At 44.5% G+C, this 21627-nt stretch overlaps 1 protein-coding gene across 1 annotated transcript; it reads right to left on the bottom strand.

Annotated features, from left to right (window-relative positions):
- Nucleotides 1–639: 639 nt before the first annotated feature.
- Reeld1 (reeler domain containing 1) lies at nt 640–10870 on the bottom strand. The gene is given in 7 exon segments (XM_027926550.2): nt 640–1323; nt 2096–2159; nt 3074–3375; nt 5657–5664; nt 6634–6803; nt 8980–9202; nt 10666–10870. Coding segments are annotated over 7 exon segments (1656 nt in total).
- Between the last annotated feature and the right edge of the window lie 10757 nt (nt 10871–21627).

The raw sequence follows: 21627 nt of genomic DNA on the forward strand, positions 1-21627 counted from the left end.
GTGAATGGTTGGGAAGTCCCGGATCCATTTACATCTGATAGGGAGGCTCTGCCCTGCTCTAGGGCTTATGTTTTCCCAAAGATGTATTCAACCAGACTCTCTAAACGTTCTTGCTTTGGATTAATTTCTATGGCAGATTTGCCAGACTGCTGAGTTTTCAGCAGACCAAATATACTCCCATTCACCTAAGCAACTGAACAGAGTTCCAACTTGTTTTTTTGAGCCCCAGTTTTGAAAAGTAAACTTCTAGGGTGGTTTAGAGAGGAAAGAGAGGGCTGCAGTTCTTTTTTATTGCAAAAGCCACAAACCCAACATTACTTCTTTTCAAAGAGTTAGAGGAGATGAGGCTGAGACACTGAGGAGGGGAGAATGTCTATTCCAGCGGGTTCCTCAAGGCAACAGAGGAAGCTTGGTGGCCACAGGAGTCTAGTTAATGAGCAGGTTATACAATATTCATTGTGTCGAGTTTAACTCTTCAAACAGAACGTCTAATTGCAAAAAGGAAAAAAAAAGGAGCTAAATTACAGATGTTAAGACAACAAAGCTGGGTGAGAACTCCCTCTGTTGATCAGCCGGGCCTCTCGCTGCCTCCTCCGCTGGCTGCGTGCTGACAGGAGGCGCCGTGAATCCCCATCCTCATCAGGAATTCTCATTAGTCCTGTTTTGACTGAGCCGCTCTGCAGAGTGGAAGGAGGCCACTGGGAGCCCCGCCACAAGAGTCCTTTCAGAGGACTGCTTTCCTGCTACCTCTGAAGGAGAGACCCTGTTGTATTCCGCTTGAACCAAAACAAACCTGTTCTCCCCAATCTTCCTGATGTGAACAGTCTCCCCACCGTCGCTCCTGGCGATGGCATCCGAGGCTGGCTCACTGAAGGACACTTCTGTTCGCTTGTGGCAATGCTGAGTATGCAGGTAGCAAAGGCCAGCAGCCAGGGCCATGCCCAGGGTGGCTGACAGACAGAGTAAGGTGCCCAGCTGCGGCGTGCTGAGCTGGATCCCCAAAGGGGCACTGGCGCCCTTCTGCCCGACTGCAGGCCTCACAGTCTTGCTAGGGTGTCCCACACCACCTTCTCCCTCCCCTGTCCCCATTCTGGGATCCCTGTGCTCTGACTCAGGTACAAATTTGGCAGAGGGCCTTGATGCCTGGCCACCAGCCACTTGATGCTGGGAAGCACTAGAGATGTGAAAGTCAGGGGTTGTGTTGGATTCCCCCACCCCCCTCCCAGTGGACGCTTCAGAAGACCAGAGACTTCGGGGCTGGGTAAGGTGGCCAGTGTACAGAGCAAGCCTCACTGGTGACCTATTAGAGGCTGTCATCTCATCCTAGAAAAGAAAAGATAAGTTAAAGGAGCTGACCTTCCCCCCAATTTGCCAATAAACTTTACCACTAATTTGTGTTCCTTTTAGGCCCAACCTCTTGCCTATTCCTAAAAGAGCTGAAAGTAAAATGCCCAAGTAGATAACTCTGCATTTGTTATCAGTGGGGACAGAGCAGCTAATGGAAACCCCACGCAGAGTGTGGAGGCCAGTTACTAGAACAAGCTTCGGATCCTCTAAGAGGTTTCCAAGCCCACAGGGGAACTGCATCATTCCTGGTGCTGAAGGCTTTGAGTATGTTTTTTGATGGCAGGACCCAGGCAGCAGGGACCGTTTAATCTTGCTGAAGGTTCTAATAAATTCAAGAAAGAATATTATACTATGTTTTATTTTGTGTTCCTTCTAAGGCTTCAAAGGAAGAGTAAATCAGGGGGCATGTATATTTTATATTGCCCATTGATCTACCCTCTAAGCCATCCATGTTGTTTCCAGGCTCGTGTTATGAAGGAGAAGTGGAGGGGGAGAGAAAAGGAATTATTAACCACAGCTAAGTGGGCAAACAAATCTCTAAAACCATCCATTTCTACAATTGCTGATAACTTCAGAGATACTGCATAGAAAGCCATGGCTGGTATTGATCAGTACCAAGACACTTCATATATATCATATCCTTGCCTTCTCTCTTCAGCCGCTAGTCTGGTAGCTCTGTTTTCCTGGAACTTCCCACTCAGGGATCAAAATACCAACCTTGACCCCCACTCACCCTTGAAGCTCTTACCTGTTCATCCCTATCCAAGGGCAGGCACGTTTCCAAGGAATGAAAGCTTGGATCATCCTGAGTCCTAAAGGGAAGAATGCGGGGGCTGAGAAGGGGTCATTAAGTATTTGGATGAAAAAGCAGTATCTCCTACCATTGTTTTAAATGCTGATGGTTTCAGATTTCCCTGGGATAACTCCTGAGTTTGGGGTGAGAAGACAGAAGGGAAAGTGAGGGGTGGGGTGAGTGAGAATAGTAGTAAAGAACTCACCAAGAACTATAATTTATTATTTTACATAATATTTATATATCATACCATAAATATATTTAAATATTAAATGATTTTATTTTACTTATAGCAGCCTCTCAGAGATCTCACCCGTCCAAGAAAGGAGGTTTCCCTGGGTGATTATCATACCCAGCTCTTCTGACCAGTAGCCTTGCTACAATAAGGGTTTTTGCACACTTATAAATAAATATGGCTGAGATTTTTTTTCATCAGACTCCAAGTGCCACAATATTTAGCCTCATCTCACCACCTGTACCAAATGACCCATGTGTTTTGGTTTGGATAGGAGGCGTCCACCAATAAGCTCATGTTAGATGATGCAGGAATGTCCAGAGGTAAAATGATTAGACTTTGAGAGCTGTAACCTAATCACTACATTAATCCTTGAACGGACTAACTAGGTGGCAATGATTGGCAGACGGGGCATGGCTGGAGGAAGTAGGTCACGGGCTGGCGGGGAGTGTGCGTTTGGAGTTTGTGTTTCCTTCCTGGCCCCTCTTCCCTTCCTGGCTGTCATAAGCTCAGCACTCTCCTTTGCCATGCCCTTCCACCATGGTACTCTGCCTAGAGCAATGGAATCAGCTGACCATGGACTAAACCTCTTAAATCATGAACCCAGAACAAACTTTTCCTCCTCTAAGTTGTTCTTGTCAAGTATTTTGGTCACAAAGATGAAGAGCTGATTAACACACAATTCCATCACCCATTACCTATGGTGGCTGCTCAGGCTGGAAGCAAATTCCCCTGAGGAGAACCTCTTGAGGGCCACAAGCCGCTCCAGCCCATGGAAATCCAGGGATGGTTCTAGGATTCGATTGCTGTCTCCCCTGGGTTGCTGGCCATCGCTGCTTGCAGTAGCGATACGTGACGGTGATTGGGACAGAGTCTCTGTGTCCCCAGGCAACTTTGTCACCCCGATACTAGCAGGGACAGGATGTGAACTGCCCTCTTCTGAAGCTCCTGTAAAAACAACAGCAACACCTTTGTGCCATCGCTAAAGTGTGATGGGGCACTGGGAGCTGAGCCCAGGCCTGAAGACACCACAGAGACGGTGAGAGCATTTTCCCCATATTGATTTGTACAAATGTCTACAAAAACAGGGCAGATAGTGGATACTCTAATGTGCCTTAAGAATGGTCATTAAATGTGAGGCACTCAAAAATGTCAACAGGAAGATGATCTGCTCAGTAACATAACCTCCTAATCACGTAGCAAAGCACTGATTTCTCACATCTCTTTAAGGAGGAAGTCACTGGCTCTTCTGGACTTGTAAGTTCTTAACTGCCACCACACAGGGAATAGAGAAGCCACTGGACCACTGTATTTTTGTTTTCACCTCTGCCAGAAACTCTAGCTAGAAGAAAAGTAGAATCCACAAATCAGATGTCTTAAAACCCTAGATCTTTTGCCATGTGTCTTTTGCCATATATTATTAACACTCTAAATTTCCCTGGTGATGATAATGACTTGAGTGTCTGTTATGGGCAGAGGCGAGACCACTGACCTCCACTACCCTCCACCAGCTGATTTCCCATCTGTGACAGTCTAACACAGGGCTCAGAGCATTAGAAATAGCTGCAAACAGGGCAGCAAGCAAGCAAGGGCTCCTTCTGGAGTCAGATTATGATCTGGGCTCCATGTTCCTCTCTGCTAACTCCTAGCTTTGGGCAAGTCTTCCCAGAGCATTAGGTTTATTTGCAAAATGGGGCCAATAACAGAACCCATGGTTCAGAACTGTTGAGGGACGACATAAAATAATTGAAGCACTGTGGTTGGCACACAAGCAGCACTGAGTAAGGGGTAACCACAGTCATGGTTTAGATGATAGGGTTGGTGTAGACCAAAACAGTGTTGGCAGAGTTCATCTGGCCAGTGTTTGGTGCCCCTTTTTTCCCAATGTTTTCATCATCCAAAAACACTGAGGAGAAGAACAAAGTAGTATAACCCAGGCACATACAGCAACGGACAGTTTGGAATTCCTGCCTGAACTCAAATTGCACTCAGATGTTGTGGACAGACCCAATGCATGCTGGGAGTTTTTCTGGTGTCTGGGCATGCAGAATTGAGGCAGACTCGTGATTATTGTCCCTTAACTCAAAATCTAGGAGGTGAGATTCTACATGCTCAACTTATGAAGTATAAATGTGAAGAGGACTTCAATTCCAGAGCTAGGGAAGCAATTACTTTTGCTGCTATGGTCTGAAGTGTGTTCCCCCAAATTCATGTGTTGAAACCTAACCTCAATGTAGTGGTGGGTCTTGAAGAAGGTGATTAGCTCATGAAGGCAGCACCTTCACGAATGGAATTAGTTCCCTTACAAAGAGGCCTGGGGGGCTTTGTTTACCCCTTCCATCATGTGAGGACACATAGAAGGCGCCATCTATAAGGCTTGGTCCCTCACCAGACACTGCTGGTACCCTGATCTTGAACTTCCAGCCTCCAGAATTGTGAGCAGTGAATTTCTGTTGCTTAGAAATAACCCAGTCAAAGATATCTTCTGACAGCCACCTACATGGAGAAAGACACTAGTCTACCAAGAAGTATGAGAAAAACTTTTGTCACAGAGATATTTGAGCTGGGTCCTGCTAGCAATGTAGATCATCATGAGGAACCGCCCACGTTGAGGGAATCCCAGAGGGAAAGCTTGAAGTAGAAGAGTCAATCATCCCCAGGGGTGCAGTGGGACCCCAAAATGTCCTGAGGGTCTGTGGCAAATATGTTTGAGAAACACAATGTACTATTTTTCCAATTTCAACAAGTCCTCATTGACATATAACTACTGAAGTCTTCTTATAGTTAAGAAATCTATTTCATTTTATTAGATGACCCTCCATCACGCGGGCACACATACACACACACACACACACACACACACACACATACACACACATACACCCATGCTCCTTCTTCCTTTGGGAATCACTAGGGTTTGTGTAGAAGAATGGGCAGGAAGGCACAGTCAGAAGGGGAGGAACACGGCTGGTATAATGAGAAGTTTCCCCCGTAAGCGGCTCAGACTAGCATCTGCGACCCCAGGAAGGACCAGTCTAGTGGGACAGGCAGGTATCAGAGAGACAGAGCATTCAATGTGACGCTTCCTCCTGATGACTCTCTTCTATTCACGTCCATATGAAAACAAACATGGTTGTGCTTGGGGCTGGATGCAGCATTTTCCTGGTTTATAAAGTAAAACATGAGACTTCCGCCCATGTTGGTTCTGCACGGTGTTCCCTGGGCCACCTCTCAGACCCTGAGTTCTTCACTCTGCTTCCAAGAGTGTGTTGGCAGAAAACTGGAGGAGCTGTTCTGGGGCAAGAGTAGAAAACAAAGTTTTGGGGACAGGGACAGAAAAGGGAGGGTGGCCCTTGATTGTCCCTGTGCCTGGGTCAGCTACCCTAAGCACAGGCAGGGATTTGGATGGATTTTCACTTTAATGTATCAACTAAGAATTTTAAGGAAAGAATCAAGAACAAAGGAAACTGGGATTGAATGGGTTAAGGATGGAAACTTCTGTGGAGGCGATTGGGTGTTTTCATGAGAGCGTCTGCTCAGCACCCTTAACTAGAAATAGATAATGAGAAGCGGCTCCATGTCACAGGATGCTAGGGAGGTCAGGCCTTCTCTGTCTGGTTAGGGGTTTCTGGTCGTTTGTTTTGTTTCTTTTTTTTCAGAAGTTCATGGGCCAATGGAGGATAAAATCATGCCATAAACCAAGGGAAAAGTTGATTCCTATTGAAACAGTCTCTTATTCTTCATTCTGTTCTCCAACCCAGGCTGCAAAGAGCCATCTGCCTACCATGGAAAGTAACAATAAAAACTGGATAAGGTTTTTTTTTTTTTTTTTTTTTAAAAAAAAGAAAGAAAGAAAAATAGCTCATTTCTTCTTGGTGCTCCCTGTGTAGCTTCAGGGGACTAAGGAAATCCTATGCTGACCAGCAAAGATGAAGGTAGAAGGGTCTTGTCATCTTTTGGTTTTGCAACGCAGCCCTAACTGTCCCCCCACAGCCCCACACACCAGGGTTTATCTAAATTTGTTGGGTTGAGCCAGAGGAAGTGTGTTGGGTTGAGCCAATGAAGCAACCACGAGCAGCCACCCCTCTCACCACCCAGTTATCGAGTTCCATTCCTGGGATGGGCTGCAGCCACTAGAGGAAGGTGTTTATTGCTTGTTTTGCAGGGACAGGAAACTGGCAGTAGTCACTTGTAAGTGAAAATAGATCACTGTAAATAACGACGGCAACCAGATTGTAAGCACAGTGGTCAGCTGTACCTGTGGCTGTCCCTTCAGAGTCATCCAGCCTTCGCCCAGGGGTTGGCACCAGCGTCCCCAGCACAGCGCGGTGGTGGTCATCAGAGAGGGCACTGCTAAGTGTCTGTTGTGACACAACAGCTGATTCAATCCTTGCCCAGTAAACAAAATACGACTGGACTACTGATAAACTGTGGGAAAAGAGCAGAGTGAGTCATGATTTAGTTTCCCCTAAATAATACCCTGGTCCATCCGAATAGCAAGTTGACAACATGCTGGACAGTAAACCTAAATGTTTGGAAGAACTCGAGAGAGATTGTTTTCTTTTTAAGTGACTTCATTGTTGGATAAAACGAAAACTCAAGAGTTGTAAGTAGTTAGACTAGGAGAGGGTATCTACAATTGACAACCCCCTCCTAATAAATATAGGCATCAAAAATCTCTTTTGGGGGCTGGTAAATCTCTGGCTGAGCAGGTATGAAGCCCTGGTTTCCCTCTCTAGCACAGGTGGGGAAGAGTTCATTTTTTTTTTAAATATTTTTTTTTTAAAGAGAGAGTGAGAGAGAGAATTTTTTAATATTTATTTTTTAGTTCTCGGCAGACACAACATCTTTGTTTGTATGTGGTGCTGAGGATCGAACCCGGGCCGCACGCATACCAGGGGAGCGCGCTACCCCTTGATCCACATCCCCAGCCCCAAGAAGAGTTCATTTTGACTAACAGGTGTTTTCTTGAACTGTTTCGACCCAAGTAAAAGATTGCATCTTCAGCTTTATTTTTAACCCTCACTGAGATACTACTAATTACATCATTAATTATGTTTTCAAAATTCTATTGTACACTGGTAAGATTCTATTGTAATTGTAGATTCTATTGAAGGTTAGAGAGAAATCATTACTATTCAAAATAGCATTTGGAACACACAATGCCTTTCTTCAGTGCAAATCACTTTCCCAAAGTTATTTATCCTTCCAAAATTTTCAGGGAGGTAGATATTCTTGGCGAGTATCATTTTTCCCACTTTACGTTTTCCAAGGGCAGTCACAGCAGGACCGTGTGACTCATGCAGCTGAGGTCTCCCAGAGAGAGAAGGAACAACTGGGAGTCCTGGAACAGGCCTCGGTCAACAGTGCGTGGCAGGGATTCCAGGAGGGGAGAGTACAAGGTGACTGTGGGGATGACTTCTGACCCAGTGACGGGGCTCCTTTTCCTGTCACGTGGAGGCAACAGCTTTTAAACCACTTCCTGTGAGCACAGGGCAACTGTGGTGGTGAACCCCAAAATAAGAACGGAGGGGCTTTGCGAGGGAAAAGCCACTGGAGAGATTGAGGGAGTTCAAGTGGCAGAATCCCCTCCCCCACATAAGAACTGAGGCCAGGACAGAGGCTGTTACACCCAGCATCCAGCAGGCCCCTGCCTGACCACATGGCAGCCCTGTGAGGGCGCAGTGTTCTCTTCCTGCTGTCCTGGCCTCCAGGAAGGGATGGAGGAGGGACAGCATGGGGTGGGCCATGACCCTTGTCTCTGGCTCCCAGGGCAGAGGGCAAACATGGTGGAGAGGCCTCCACCCTTGGGTGCAGTCTCCCTTCTGTATTTCCAAGGATGTGGGGGAAAGAAACTCAGGGACACACTCCCCTTTCCCGAAGGATGAAAAATTCTTTCTTGGTAAATGGCAGAATCTCAAAGGAATGATAAATAAGTATTTCATTTGGAGGAACGAAGATAAGTTATGAAGCTTACTCTTACTGGAACTGCCCTAAGTACTCTGCATGCATTGCTTTTCCTCCTTACACAACCCTAGGAGGTGGATGGTATAATTAGGATGCCCTCCATTGATTTTCTTAATTGATTTTCATTTTATTTATTTATTTACTTGTGACGTCACCCAGACTGGACTCAAGCCGTCCTGTGCCTCAGCTCCCAGGGTACCAGGACTAAGGGATGTGCCACCACACTAGGCTCATTCTGCCCATTTGGTAGAGAACATGCCAAGGCACAGAGACTGCAGTGGCTCTCCCGGGTCCAGGGAAGTGTCCATTTGTCCATCTGCCTCCGTCTCTCTCTGTCCCTCCTCTCCTATCACCAGCTCTTTTGTTCTCTAGTCAGAATTTCCTGGAGAGAAATTCGGGAAAAGGTTGGCTAAGGTTCACCTGCAGCTCGGGGGAGGGAAAGAACACCCCCCAGGACTGTGGATAATGGTGAAGGGAAGGTCTGGGGCCAAAGCCCTGTTTAGTGGCCCTCTGCATAGGCTGTCCGGATTAGGCAGCCGCAGGGACCCTGTCCTTGTTCTAAGGTGGCTACATATGGCAAAGGGGACCGAGGATATGAAAGACTCAGAGACCAAGAAACAGCACCTCCCTGACTTACAGGAACCTGATGTCCCCCACAGGCTCAGCAGGGGCCTTCCACACGAAGGAGAGGTTTCTCTTCGGGGACTTGTCAGAGTGGGTGACTGCGTCCGCCTCTTCAAAGCAAGTGATCAGTTGGGAACGAGGAGGAATGAGGACAAAAGTGCCAGCCGTCTGATGATCAGACACCCTCCGAGCCTGCAGCAGGAACCCCATGAAATCCAGACTGCTCCTCACGGTCACTGCCACAGAGAACACTCCGCTCAGCTCCCGTGGTGGGTTGATGGGGGTGTTTTCAAAGCTAAGAGTGGAAGACCTGTCACCCTCTCCCAGAAAGTGAGCACACCATTAGGAGGAAAAACAGTCCAAGTCCTATTTCACACCAAAATAAAGACTGTTTGGACCAAAGGTATGTAAAAATTAAATTAAAAACTAGAAACAATTTTTTTTTTTTACACATCAGAAATAAGTATACCTCTCTAAGCAAAACCCATTTGCCAAAAGGAAAAGATGAGTAAAGTTTACTATATTTAAAAAATATGGATGGAGATGAAATCAAAATACAGATAATAAACTAAGTCTTTATAACATTTAAAACAGACAATGGCATAGAATTAAGGTGAATCAGTACAAAGATGATCCCTCCCCAAATAACGAAAGGACACTAATAGAAAATAAAACAAACTGGGTCATAATTTTAAAAGCAGTTGTAAATGAGTTACTATTTTGTATCTATCATATTAGCAAATATTGAAATATGAATATGACTAGTATCGGTAGCACTGTGGAAAAATGAGGATATTCATTCTCTAGTATTGGACTTAAAAACTGTGTAACATCTTCTGTATTTAAAACACAATTCCTATGATATATCCTACAACATCGATGGACCCTGAAAAAATAATATGGGCAATAAGTCAGATGCAAAATGACATATAAATCCATGTAGGCGAGATACCTAGAGTAAACAAACTATTAGAAAGAGGTGAGCAGAGGCTGTGTGTGGCAAGAGGGTGCCAGGGATTGAACCCAGGGTCTCATACATTCTTAGCACATGCTATAAAACTGAGCTACACACACCCTCATCCCTGTATTTTATTTTTAATTTTTTTTCATATTTTTATTGGTGCATTATAGTTGTGTATAATGGTGGAATTCATCACCACATATTCATGCATGCACCCAATATAACCATATAATTTGGCCAATATCATTCCCTACTGAATTTTATTTTTAAAGATTTTTATCATATATATTTAAGGTATATAACATGATGTTTTGATATACATTGCAAAATGGTGACCATAAGTCAAGCAAATCAACACACCCATAATCTCACAAGTGTTAACTGATGGGTGAGTTTTAGTTTTAAATAATGAGAATAATTATATTTTTCACAACCAATACAATATTGGGGTACCATATTTCCATCTATGATAACATATATTCATCTTATGATAAGGACAAGATCACGTTTTATAATAACATTACTTTGTTCTCTTTTCAGAATTGCTACTAATACAGAGATTCGTTATCCTGTGGTTTCCATGACACAAAAATTTCATGCTTAGTGTTGGCCACATAATTGCTTCTTAGGAATAAGCCAAACTTCAGTTCAGGAGGTTCCTGCCTGGGGTAAACACAACTGGGAGGACCCCCCAGGGCTCCGGGGCTCCTAGAGTGTCTCCAATCCTCCCATACCTACCTGGAATCTTGTCACCTGGTGAGTAGGACCTGCTGGTGTGGATGGTGAGGTGGTGGGAGCTGGAGTGCTGGGGCTGGGCTTGGATGTGTCTGGGCTGCATATCCTCACACGCCACGGCACTGGCCCCATGGGAGAAGGCAGATGAGCAGGAAGTCAGGAAGAGGGAGGCACAAGCCCAGCCTGCGAAGGTAGCTGGGACCTTCATCCTGCCCTTCCCTATTTAGTGACAAACAAGGGCTTCAGTCCAAATGCTATTTAAGAAAATGATACAAGTCTTTTTGAATGTGACTGACCTGAATCCCTCACTCCCTTTGTACCTGGGATGCTTTTAGTGCTGCCTCCTCAAGGTCAAAATCAAACAGACATGCCAGGCTACAGGAAATGTTTCATTTCCAAACACTTAAAAAAACCACTTTTCTTCTTGTAACTTTGTCATAAGACCAAATTGCCTTTTTTTAGAAAAAAAAAAAAATATTGATTATTAAGTCAAAGAAATAATACCTGAAAATGTCTGGATCCTGAAGTGAACTCCTTGCAATCTGTCTATATCCAAGGGCAGGGTGGGGGTACTAAGTTATTGTTGAGGCAGACCCCCCACAATGTTCCAATAAGGGCAAGCGAATGACAGACATATGGGGACTTGAAATAGCGTCTTACCTCTACAATCCAAACTACAGAGTTAAATGCTACAAAATTTCTACCAAATATCAATTATTTAGAAGTGGTTAAGTTTGCAGTGCTTTGATGATTCCCTTTTCCTTTCTCCTGTCCTTTTTCAGTTATTTCACTACTTTCAGCAAAGAAGATGAGCAGAGAGATCACACCCAAGATGACTCATCCTGTACCTTGTTTAATATGTCTGCAAAACCTTTGACTCAGGGGTAGAACACAATGATGGGATTTGACAGCACCAATACAGTAAATTTCATTTTTGTTTACCACCTCAGATGCCCACCCATAGAAAGAATGAGAAGTACACAATATAAAGAAGTTACACCTAAAACTAAGGTTAAAGAGAGCAAAGCAGGCAGATAAGAGCTCTCTGAATAAATATTCAGGACTTTGGGGTATTTTTAAAAATAGTTCTATGTTCTTATTTTTTGATAGTGTTATACCTAGGCATTTTAAAGTTTAATACTTTGATCTGTGGGACAACAGAAGTCAAAGTCTTCCCCTTTAAAAAGTTGGTTTTTGAAAGGTAAAAATAAAATCCCCCAAATTTAGTGAAACTAGCTATAAAAACAGTAGGACAATCCACACAACCCAAAGGCCAGGTCATCCACCCGTCTTACCCTCCCACAACCATCACCGCCACCACCAGCCGCAGAGAGAGGGGAATATGATCTAACAGATCCCTAGGCTTGTCTCAAGAGTCCTTCAGACAAGGTCTTTCTCTTCTGGATTTGTTTTCCAAGGGGCACAGGTTAAAACCCTGTCCCACGCAACGCCATGTTTGCTGCTTCCTCTAACTGGGAGAGAATGACCATGAGTTGAGAAGCACAGTCTCATCACAGGCTTCCCAGGCCCTGTTCTTTCACAGGGGTCCCTAGAAAGTGCCCCTGACCCCTTGTTGGTGGCAGAAGGTGGTGTCCCTCCCAAAGGCAGATCACACACGGGGGCTAGGGAGGAAGGGAGCGAGTATGACATCCCTTCCACAGCCACAGTCACAAATCTCACCCCTCCCAACCTCAGCTAGTGGGGTCTTTCCCACCAGCACCTTATCTATCTGAACCCCCCAAAACCATCCACTTACCTAGGGAGACGCTTTCCTTCAGGCTTGATGGAGCAGTTTCCCCCCTCAGAGTTGCAAAGTCACACTCTTTAAACAAAAGTCCTTTCTTCTCCTTCAGCCATGTCTCTAATGAGGAGGATAACAGCTGTTACCACTAATCCTCAGCATCTACAGAAAGCATCCCTCAGGGTCCAAATTCAGCCTAAATCATATTAGTTGTCCCTAAAGCCATGATCTCACACACAGTTTCCAGCCACATCTTCATTCAAGCCTGTGTGAAAGACTAGAAAAATCTGGGACTGGTTTTGTACATGACAGGCATCCATATCCTGGGACGAAGCCGGATGTCTCCAACTTGGACTCCCTGCCAAGGGGAAGATGCTTGATTCAAACACTTCTTAGCATTCTCTGCTTCCTCAGTCAATATGGGCTGAAGAAATTAGCCCCAGTGAAGTGGGATTGACACCCCAGAGCAGTGTTTGATATTAAAAAAAAAATCACATAGTACATTCTTTCCCATATTGATGGCACTGAAGTTGGATTTCACAAACTTGCTGTGCATTTAAAAATCACACAGAACATTTGATAATAGCACACACCCTATAGATGGCTTTTAAAGTGGGGTCCTGAGAGTATAATATCAGCATCACCTGAAAACTTGCAAAGGTGACAATGGAAATAAAGAAAGTAGAATGGACTAAGGAGATCGTTTGTAGGCAGACTTAGTGGGGTTTGGTAGCTGACTAAATGCAGAGAGTCCAAAAGGTAATTCTAGAATTGATGGTGCAGAGAGATATGAGCTGGGGACTCCAGAGAAAGCAATGGTCTGATCACTAAGCCTAGTCTCTACATCAGAAAATTTGAGACTCTCTACCCTACAAACACTCAGGGAAGTGGACCTTCCTTGGCCTAGGACTCCAATAGCCACCCCCAGCCCCACTGAATTCCAACCAATCAAATTTGCTTCCTCTCAGCCTCTGTCGTAGGAGGATGGAGGGAATCTCAGTCTCCCATTGAGTCATGAGAAAATCTAGAAGACTTAAATTATTAGGCTGAGGGTCTTCCATTACTGCTATTCCCCTACTTTTCCAAGCTCATTTGGCCTCTTGGAGGCTATTAATTCAACAGCTCCCATGCAAAAGAGGGGCTCAAATCTGTAGCAATGCAGAAGATTCCCCTGTGAGGTCCCCCACTGCGCTCCTCTGAGCACCTCACCCTGCTGCTGGGGGAGTGTGGCTAACCTCTTCTCCACTCCCCTCTGCTCCAAAGGTCTCCCCACTCTCCTTCCTCCTCAGCATCCCCCCTCCCCGCTGGTCAACTGGAATAATCTACCTCTGAAACCTACCAACCCCTCTGCTTTGGCCTTAAAGCACAACTCCCCTGAGGTTGGGGTTCTCAAAGGCCCAACTACTAATTTAGAAAGGGGTGCAAAGATTCAAGAAAGCACACCTAAAACGCTGAATATGTCAGTTGACATTTCTGGTTAGAAACCAGGAGGACGCCTTCGACTAGACACGGCCCTCACTGCCTGTCACATTACAGCCTTCACTGAGCTGGCAGCAGATGGGGACAATACCTGGTCCCAGGGGAGGGCACTTTCGAGCAGAGTTGAACCAGACACTCCTTCTGGGAATCTGACGGAGAAAACAGAGGGGAACTTTACATGAGCACTGCTCAAAAGAAATATAATGCAAGTCACATATTAAAATTTCCTAGTAACACTATGGGGAAGGAAAAAAAGTGAAAAAAGAAAAAAAAAGACTAAAACAAATGATGTTTATTTTAGGATATTTATTTAAATCAACATGTTAAAAATATTACCACTTCATATGCAATCAGCATAAAAAATGTGAGTGAGACATTTTGCATTCTTGTTTCCATAGTAAGTCTTTGATAGCCAGTGTAGATTTTGCACTCATAGCACATCTCAATTTGGGTGAGCCACATCTCAGGTGCTCAGGGGCCACACTTGAGGCCGTTACCCAAATAGGCAGTGCAGGTCTGTACCAGGAGACCGGGCGAGCAAAGCCGTCATGATATGGGGTTGGGTCTGACATGTGGTAGCACGTGCAAGGTCTGGAAGGGGAGACAGTGTGGTTGGGGGGATACGATAGTAACTAAAAATAAAGGCACATTTATTCAGGGCTTGTGTAGGACCAGCACTACTCCAGTCAATCTGTTAGTAAACTACTCACTGACACAACACTAGGAAGTCCACCCATTTTATGGATGAGGAAACCGAGTCCCCGTGTTTCCATAACTTGCCCAGGTTCACACAGCTTTCAGGCTGTGACAGGTAGGATTTCTCACCATGACTTTGCCACTGAACAGCTTTGAAGCCTCATCTACAAAAATGAGGATAACTCCGGTCCCGTACCTGCAGCCCAGTGTCTAAAGTTTCAACGAGACGATAACGATTAGGCAGTGGCATGAGGTTTGACCCAAAGGAAGGGCTCGGTGCACATTTTGGGGAAGATGATGATAGGGCCTGTGCACCCAGAGGAGGCATCCTACACCAACCCTGCCCCCAAGCTGGAAAGAGACAGTGTGAATGTGAAAGAAGCAAGAAACAAACCAGCCCAAGAGAGAGACAGCAATTCCACTCCCGGCCTCCCGTGGAGGAGCCCAGCCGAGGGCACCCAAAAGGGGAAACTTCGGGGGCTTTTTGGTGAATCTGCTAGAGGTCATTTCCCACCAGCAATCTGGCTGAACTTGATATATGAACAGAACTAAATCCATTATATTAATATCCCATGGCCATGACTATATTAATGTCACACACAGGGTAAGTCTCATGGTGGTTTTTATGGCTATAAATCAGCCACTTTGTGTCCTTCGGCAAATCACTTAACTTCTCTGGGTAGCCTCAGGTATAAAGTAAAAGGTTTGGATTAAATAATCAGTTAGATTTCCTCCAGCTAGAGCATGGTACATATTTTTAAAGTTTTATGTAGCCATAAAGGTATTGGAAGGAGTTACTCTTAAAACGTCTCGAGATGACATGAGATGAAAGTCTGGCACGTCAACATCACCTGTATCAACACCTTCCCTCATCACCTCAACTGAAGAGCCGACCTTGAAAAGTCTCAAAGCATCTCAGGAAGGAAGACCCTGCTGTGCTCACTATTCCAGCCCTGTTTCTGGACCCATGGACGTTTCCTCTCGTTCACGGTCTCTGGTGATGGAGAACACGCCTGTGGTGACTCATGACCGACCGTTCCTACCAGGACATTTTCCTCTTTTCATACCTTAGTCATGAATTTCCACTGAAATTGACCAGTGGTTTTACACGTGCTGGCCAGACTAGTGTCGTTATCAACGTTTTAATGTTCAGATAGATTAAACAAATCATTAAATACACCGACAAATTTCTGGAATGCTGGCACCATCTGTGCAAGAAAAGCGAAAAAAAATCATCATAATCTTCAAACTCTGATTTACATAAAAATGGGAAATCAATGGACGTTTAGCAGGCTGGTTGACTTTGGCTTCATTCTTTATACAACACTTTCTGCCATTAAAACAAAAGAGCCAGGCCTGGTGGTGCACACCTGTAATCCTGGTGGCTCAGGAGGCTTAGGCAAGAGGGTCGCATGTTGAAAGCCAGCCTCAGCAACTTAGCAAGGCTCTGAGCAACTCAGTGAGACTCTGCCTCTAAATAAAATATAAAAGGGCTGGGGGCATGACTCAGTGGTTAAGCACCCCTGGATTAAATCTATGGTACCAAAATAATAATAATAATAATGATGATAATGATGATGATGGTTTAGTGCTTTTATTCTACCATTTATCTTCTCTTTCATTCTCCCCTAAAGAATAATGCAATCAGGGTTTTAAAAATGAATTAACATTTGAGTGTTTACTATTCATAAAGCAACATGGAAGAAAGTCTCCTGATAGAAGAAAGTATCAACAGAATCTCTCTAGAAGGTGACATTTTACTTGAGGTGAATTACAAGGTGTAGAAGAAAGAGCTCTGGATTCAGACCTTGGACACATTCATGTTGGAGAGCCCCAGTTTTCCCATCTGTAAACTGGGGAGATTCTTAGTTTTCTCACAAGGACAAGATGCACTAGAAATGATGCATAGCAGTTAGTAAAAGCTATTATCAGAAGAGAGATGTGATGGTTTGGATATGAAGTGCCCCCCAAAGGTCCTGTCCGTGTTAATGCGAGAATGTTTGGAGGTGAAGTGTTTGGATTGTGAGAGCTGGAACCTCAGTGGTCGATCCTAGTTTGAAAGGACTGACTGGGTGGTAACTGCAGGCAGGTGGGGCATGGCTGGAGGAGGTGGGTCACTGGAGGCCAGGATGCTTCTGCCCTGAGGTCCCTTCCCTTGCTCTCCTCTTTCTGTTTCCCAGCCCTCCTGCCCTGAGCAGTTTCCCCCCACCATGACTCCCTGCCTCACCTTGGGCCTGGAGCAACGGACTCAGCAAACCAGGGACTACATCTCTGAAACTGTGAGCCCATGTCAACTGTCCCTCCTCTAAGTTGCTCTTGTCAAGTATTTTGGGCACAGCACCACACAGCTGATTAACACCACCAGACAGAAAAGCCAGGCTATAAGAAGCTAAGAAACCAGAATTTTCAACTAGAAGTGAGAAAATATGGTGGATCTTAAAGGCTGGGAGGAGTTTGGGTAGATGGAGAGAGTAACAGGACATTCAAATCCCGAACAGCGGTGTGAAGGTGGGATGTAGGGCATAATTACCCAGACACCAAGTGAGGCACACCTGACCGAGACTGTTGGGGCCTGAGTGTTGACTGAGTAAATGGCAGCAAAAGGAAGAATCTGTAAGATTCAGAGAGTTTATGGAGGCAAAGGCGGGGTCAAAAATGATTGGCATCTAGAGGACCTGGACTAATAATAAAATCTATACATTATCTGAAAGAGGGAAGTCCTGGCGCTGGGTTGTAGATCTGCTGGAGTGCCCTTGGCTCTTATTTATTCCTTCAGGCAAACTTCATTCAATGGCCACAAGTGCTGACCTTGAGCTCATAAAGATGAAAAACACATAGTTTCTTCCCCTTTAGGGCTGGCAATGGAGACAAATGAGTCAACAGGTACAAAACAAGGAGACAAACAATTAGGAGAGTTGTGAGCCCACGTCATATCATTACAGGCACAGGAAAAACAATCTCCTGGACTTGATGAAGAATTTCTCTTTTCCTTTCAAAAATTCCAAGCATTCCCATTGTGGGATTGGATCCCAAAAATTAATCTCAAAGACTAATTTTAAAATTAGTTTTAAAATACTGAAATAACTCTGAGGACTCCTCCATCTGAATGATGTATGTGTCTGCTTAGGATCCTCATCCACGTGCACCGTTCCTCCTCAAGTGGGCTCCAGGTCTCCTTCGCTGCCCTGCATTGCGACTGATCAGCTTTATTTATGCTGTCTTTTCTATGGACCTAGCTTTAAGCCCTGGAGGGTCAGAATCATCTTAAAATTGCTTAGCCCCAATGCACAATCCCCTGCACATCATAAGTCATCTATTAAAACAAATTTAGCATAGACATAAACCAAGGAAGACTAAGATGTGTGCAATCTCTCTGTTCAGAGCTCTCTCCGGCTCATTTATTTTAATACATCCTTCTTCCAACCATTGCAGGGTTGGAAGGATGAGCTCCATCCAGTGCTTGAACAGGAACAGAACTAACATTCATGAACTGCTCACAAAAACCCAGTAAAACATGGTCTAATACCCTCCCCAATGTACAAAAGAGGAAACCGGGATGCAGAAAGATTCAAGTGCCTTGTCTGAAGTCGCACTGCCAAAGAGTGCAAGAGCTGAGTGTGGGACCCTTGCATAGCAGTGCCAGAGCCTGTGCCACCAAACTACCCTGTTACAAGTGTCAAGAAAACTCCTGCCGTCCCACAGTTCTAGAAAGCTCACTAAAGAGGAGGGGCAAGAGTTCAGTTTCCTGCTTCTCCAGTCCCTCCAGGGTCTAGAGGGCCACTTTGGGTAAGTAAGAAACCTCTCTGGAACTTTCTCTCACTGCAGACCACAGACCCACAGACCCAGCAAACCTTCCATGATCAGGCAAACTGACATGAAATCCACTCCTCCGGGGTGTGCAGGTAAAAGCCATCAAAACACACCTGGACTTCCGAAGCCCTGACTATTGAATGCTGCCAATGTTTTCCCTTCCTTTCATCCGTGGCAAACTTTCTCAAATTAAACAGCATTTCAGAATTATCTGGATAGATTTCCTTTGTCTCCTTTTTTTAAGTTGAGAAACGCAGCATCATGGTTGAATATCTAAATATCCTCCTTTATTTTCTCACACTCCACACTGCATTTTAATCATCCACCACAGGAGGAGTCACAACAAATTAGTCTTATTCTCCTCTGAAGAAGTGGGCTAGGCTGGGGTGTAGCTCAGTGGTCAAGCGCTGGCCTAGTGTGTGTGCGGGGCACTAGGTTTGATCCCCAGTATGGCAAAAATGCTTCTCTAGTAGGAAGAAGAAAATTGGTTGGTTGGCTCCTGTTCTTCCTTGGCAATGGGATATCAAAATTCTCGAATGTGAAAAGTCCTTTATCAACACTTTTTTAATTTTTCTTTTAAGACATTTTTTCAAGGCACCTACAAGGACAAAATTCCAAAAGTGATTCTCTGATTCACTTTCACAGACCATTTCCACAGGGCAGATTCCTTCTTTTGCTTCATGACCCACTGAAGTTTGGATCTGTGGCACAACTGGGAGGTAGTAGAACATTTGGTGGGGTGGGGGGACTAGTGGAAGGGAGTTAGGTCATTGCAGGTGGACCCTTGAAGGGGATATTGGGATCTAGACCTTCCTCTCTCTCTTTTGCATTCTGGCCACCATGAAATGGTCAGATCTCTTCCACCACTTGTGTCCACTGTAATGGATTGTGCCACCACAGGGTCAAAGTGATGGTACCAATTGACTATGTACTGAAAGCACTAAAACCATGAGCCAAAATAAAACTTTCCTCCATAAAAGTTATTTTTCTCAGGTGTTTTGTCACAGTAATGAAAAGCTGATTGACACAGACCCTCAGCTTCAGAGGTGGGTCTATACTTACCCCAAATCAACTGCAAGACTGCTGTCACAGCCCTTTCTTTTACTTCATGATATCCCAAATTGAGAGACCTCAACGTGTTGAAGTCAACATGTTGGGAAGCACCCCAATGTCCCAAAATGTTGCACCTGCTCTTGTTGCCAGAATCTGAGCTGGCTCTCTAGAGAAAAAACTGCCTGGTGACTTTGAATTCTGTGAGTCCCCTACACACACCTCCAGTGCATGAGGGTGGCCCCTTGTCACCAGCTTGTGGCACTGCAGAGAAGTTTAATCATTTGCTCCTGTGCCGCAGTCTGGCTGGGCACACAATCACAAGCCACCACACAGCTTGTAGATTCAAACAGCAACTCTTTATACTCACACCAGCCGTCTACAAACACGTTCTGGGGAAATCCACGTTCTCTGCCCAAATCCACCTCCACTGGGCTTCTATCTCCAAAATATACTGTCTGAATCCCGTGAGAACTCAAGGGGAACTCAGGCAGCAGGATACGCCCTATTCCCAGCAGGAATAATCTTAAACCTTAAACCTGGAACCTAAACCGGGAACACCCTAATCTGCCTTGGTCCTTGAGCAAGGTCACCTACATTCAATGTCGCTGCAACATGTCAGCAACATGGGGTACGCTGGCAAGGAAATTGTCATACCTACTTGGCTAATGGCTCCCAGCATCTCCCCCCTTCTGATTAATTAAACAACAAGCAATGTGGCTTAAGGACCGTGCCTGGTAGGTTGTCCAATTCAACATATGGTTCTTACCCGTCATCGGAAAACTGACCTTTAGGCGTCAGCCTCCTGTCTTAGGTTGATACCACTGCAATTGGATCATACCCGTCACTGACTACCGGTCCAGCATAAGCCATTGGCCCCCAAATTTTAGACCATCACTAGCAGAAGGGAGGAGGATACAGAAATGCCACGACACCAAGCCAATTGACGGCTCCTTGGGAAAAAATTGCATCACTGGTGACACCATCAGCAAAGATATGTCAGCACTACCACAATTAACATGGGGTGCGCTGGCAAGGAAATAAAAATTGCATCACTAGTGACACCATCAGCAAAGATATGCCAGCATTACCACAATTCGCTGCACTAAACGATAGTTACATAGTCCAGGCAAGTTCTGCAAGCAGTTCAAAGCAGAGGAATCTATCAATATGTCCATTTCCTCCCAAAATCCGTTTCCTCCCAAAGTAAGTTGACTCTTTGATTGAGCATTACTTGTTGAGTTCTTCACCGGCACTGGGATGGAGATAGGAATTCTGGCAATGATGCTAAAGAGACATTATCCTGAAAAGAATTATTAAATATAATGAAAAGGAAAGGTGAAAGTAAACAAACAGATCTGTTAACCTACTTTAAAAACAATCCTTAACAGCCTTTTACCTAATTTAAACTAGTAAACAAACAGATCTGTTAACCACCTTTAAAAACAATCCTTAACAGCTGTTTACCTAATTTAAATTAAACCATTTAAATCACGTGAATAAAAATAATAATAATTCGGATCCATTTTTTCATGAGCGCTCATTTTTTCATGAGTCCATAAGAAATATGGACATACGCACATACAGACATACAACACAAAACACAAGAGTGTACACAAACATACAACACATAAGAAAATAGTAAAGGCCTTGTAGCTTTACCTAGGTGAAATCTCCATTGCAATGTTTAAAAACTCCACAGTCAAAAAATAAAACTGATCAGAAAAACATTAACCTAGGTTTGTATGAGCTCAAAAAATAAAAATAGAACCTTATGATGTGGAAAAATGCAATAATAAAATAGCTATTGAAAAAAACATCCTGGTTAATCACTGTCGCAGATGTAAGAATGGCCAAGCTGGAGTTCTGGATATCAGCTGTTATGGATTTGAGTCAAATCATCTTCTTTTCGATCTGTAGAGACTGTTTTAGTTAATCTCTCTGGAATCCAAATGGGCTGCTGTTCTCCCTGTGGAAAAACACAAACAGACCCCCGACTCCAGACAATCACTGGGTCAGGACCTTTCCATTGTCCTGTTAGAATATCTTTCCAAAGTACTTTAGGCTTATGTACATTTTTTGGATACATACGTCTTTCTGCAGCACTAAGTCCTGATGAATCCAAATTTAAAAAGTTTAGAGTAAAAAGCGTTATTTTAAGTTTATCTTTGGGGGATATATACCCCTTT

Source organism: Marmota flaviventris, chromosome 7, assembly GCF_047511675.1.
Source record: "Marmota flaviventris isolate mMarFla1 chromosome 7, mMarFla1.hap1, whole genome shotgun sequence".
Classification (NCBI taxonomy): domain Eukaryota; kingdom Metazoa; phylum Chordata; class Mammalia; order Rodentia; family Sciuridae; genus Marmota; species Marmota flaviventris.